Below are 3,177 nucleotides of genomic sequence, written 5' to 3' on the forward strand. Positions count from 1 at the left end.
CAATATTATCGTTTATCGCAATAAATTTTGAGACAATTAATCGCCCAGCAAAATTTGTTATCGTGACAGGCCTATCCCTGGCATACGCCCACATCATTTCCTGCCCTTTCTATATGGATGGGTATCACACTACCGTCCATCAAATCTTCTCCTTCACATACACTTCCTGTCATTGTTCCTTCTCTCTTCCTCTTTCCCTTGTCCCCCTTTGTAATTATAATATGGCAGAAGCCGTGTTGCCTGTCAGCCAGCCATTGGCTGTTTGACATTGAGGGTGAAAAAGAAGAGGAGTTCCCGTCTTGTCCGTAGACATCGACTCGTTCTTTTTGCCTGGCGGCCTGGCGGCAGTGTTGTCGGCGGTGGTGGCTGTGCATCCGTGTCAGCACCTGCGCTGTATCCTTTCCTGTCCATCACTGTGCAGGTGAAGCAGATGATTGGATTCAGTCAGTGGGGTGATTAATGAGGGCCCCTCTGGATTTGGGACAGCCTATCAATCATGTCATTAGGGCCAATGTGCCCTGAAAGAGGCAGACCTCCGCCAAGGAATAACTGCATTCATCTTCATCTGTGTATGCATCCCGTCAGCCCAGCCAGGGTCACCATGATGGAGAACAATAATCTTCTCCTCTACAAATTACTTTGCAAAGACAAGGTGGGTGACGCAACGACGAGGGTTACAGTTGGTAAAGGAAAAAGGGAAAGTGAGATGAAAGAACAGATTAAAGCTCACACAAGGGGCAAATGTATTTTGTCAAAGGTTTTACTCTGCCATGTGATGCCAGCAAAATAAAAAAGTGCCAGTTGTTTTTGGAGTTATTAAATCCACGGCTCTCTCTGTGTGACACTGTACTCTGATTGTTTACAAGTCAGGCGTCACTTCCCTGTGAAGGTTAGTTTAATGAATAGTAATGATCCTACTGAATGCCTCCGACAGGTGATACATAATCACTCTTCTTTCATTTTTTCCACTCAACCCCCCCTCAACAGCTTTCCACTGTCCCATCTGTTCTCTTGATCTCTCTTCTTGTTGCTGTAAAACACAGCTCTTCCTAGAACTGGTTGCCGCTTAGTCAACGTTTTGATCCATTTTTTTTAAAGTTGTTACACAATTCAATCAACTTTTCACAAGAGCGAACGCATCCAGGGTTTGTTTGTCATGATGAAGTGAGCAACCAGAGATGCCATTTCTGGGAATGAGCAACAAAACACAACGCCAAAGGTCATCGATGAACTTAAAATGAAAGCTGTTTTCCCATCATTCCAGGCTGCAGACCTCTCAGTCAAATGGCATGCCCATCACACCACTTACCACAGCACACATTTGAGATTCATTTATTTTACTCAGAGCTTTTAAATGAAGAATTAGCTTGACGACACTATACATCAGACCTTGAACACTCAATTAAAAAAGCCAGTTATGTATTATTATTTTTGGGTTACATTTTTAAAGTGTCCTTTTAATCTCAAGCAGCTAAAGGCAACATCAGTCAGGGTGATTGGTTTGAACCTTATTATTTACCAGACTGTCAGCCCTCAACCTCGATCTTAGTAATCACGAAACTGAGACAATCTGACGGCATGAAGAAGCATTTTTTGCAATTAAAATGCTCTCACTAAAATTCACTTTAATCAAAAACTTACATGAGAAAAATGATGGATGAGAAATAAAAGAGAGCAGCCCTTGCCTTGACTTCTTATTAACCATTCTGCTGCCATTGGGTTAAAATTACCCACAAGGCCTCGGTTTTAAAACAGAGACCCTTTGGGTCATTCTGACTCAAGGGCAACAGGAGGACTTATCCCTGTCTGGGGCTTCTCACCTGTCTGTGCAGAGCTTGCGAGCCTTTTGCAGCTGCATGTTCATCCACTTGGGTCTTTTTTCTTCTAGAGCCTGAAGAACTATGTGTACCGTAAGTTTGGGAACACCCTGTTGTAAATAAGATAAATAAACAAAAGCAAGGTGCACATCAAATCAATCATAAGTACACTATCTGTGAATCAATGATACATCAAAGGAAGCACACAAGCCAGGATGTACAAGTCACTGCAATGATGTTAAAATAAAAAATAAAAATTAAATTAAACTGCAGAATTGTTTTCAAGAATCTTATTTTCGATTATCAACAGACATTTACCTTTTGCTGAATGCTCAATGCAGCCTGTAGACACTCCGCAAGCAGATGGAGGCCATCCTTTGCCCCACCATCCAGAGTCAGACCACTGATCTGCTCAAGAGTGTTTGTTTCCTCCAGGCCCTGAATCAAGCAGCCCAGCAGGGCCCAGAGCAACAGGCCCACTGAGCGCAGCTGCCGGGAATGCTGAGAGAGGTGCTTTTCTGCCACTTGAAAAAGAAAGCGAATGGAGAGAGGCAAGGATGCTACAACCGAAGGCAGGTTGGTGAAAACAAAAGACAGTCCTTGGATTGCAAAAGATATGGTACCTGGTGGAAAGAAGAAACACAAGGTTTGGAAAACAAAACTAGAATGTTGTTATTAGTGTTCATAAATGTGACAGAGTTTGTGCTTACTCCCACTGACAGTGTCTTTTCCCCTTCCTTCGAGTATTTTAACATCCCAGTCCTTGGGTATTTTAGCCATGATGCTTTCTGGCACACTTTCTTTGAACAGGGTTCCTTTGGACTCATCTGTGGCCTGCCAACTGAGCACCATGGACACCAGGTGAACCAAAATGCTATTGGTTGACTTTGTTACCACTTCTCTGACACACTTGACCACCACTGGTACCGTCTGTGTTGTGTCTTTTAGATGATAGCAAAAAAGAGGCAAAAAATACCAAGTCAAAAAAAGACAAGTAAAACCTTATGTCATGTACTGAAGGAAATTTATCCTGTTTATCACTGATTTTTAATGCATTACACTTTTTTATGTATCCATTCATTATCTTTACCAACTATAATTTTTCTCTTTTCAGATCACAGGAAAGCTGGTCCCAGATGATCCCCATAGGTCATTTTGCAAGAGGCGGTGTACATCCAGACAAATGAGACAAACAACCATTCGCACTCTCACACACATTTAGGAATAATTTACAGATACAAATTAACCTACCATGCAGACAGAAATTCATACCTAGAGAGCGGGAGAGGGAGAGAGAGAGGAGGAGGGGAGAGAGAGGGGGGGGGAGAGAGAGAGAGAGAGAGAGAGAGAGAGAGAGAGA

The 3,177-nt window shown here is 42.7% G+C and overlaps 1 protein-coding gene across 4 annotated transcripts in view; it reads right to left on the reverse strand.

The window, feature by feature from the left end:
* The window catches only part of kiaa0825 (KIAA0825 ortholog), a 142,995-nt gene that overhangs the window by 94,367 nt on the left and 45,451 nt on the right, over window positions 1-3,177 (reverse strand). For all 4 annotated transcript variants that reach the window (XM_014012520.1, XM_014012522.1, XM_014012519.1 and 1 more), the window contains exons 17-19: window positions 2,528-2,758; window positions 2,136-2,440; window positions 1,821-1,927 (exon numbers count right to left, since the gene is read on the reverse strand). In XM_014012520.1, coding sequence (XP_013867974.1) covers window positions 1,821-1,927; window positions 2,136-2,440; window positions 2,528-2,758 — 643 coding nt within the window. The remainder of the gene's footprint in view (window positions 1-1,820; window positions 1,928-2,135; window positions 2,441-2,527; window positions 2,759-3,177) is intronic.

This window comes from Austrofundulus limnaeus, unplaced genomic scaffold (assembly GCF_001266775.1).
Source record: "Austrofundulus limnaeus strain Quisiro unplaced genomic scaffold, Austrofundulus_limnaeus-1.0 Scaffold92, whole genome shotgun sequence".
Taxonomy (NCBI): domain Eukaryota; kingdom Metazoa; phylum Chordata; class Actinopteri; order Cyprinodontiformes; family Rivulidae; genus Austrofundulus; species Austrofundulus limnaeus.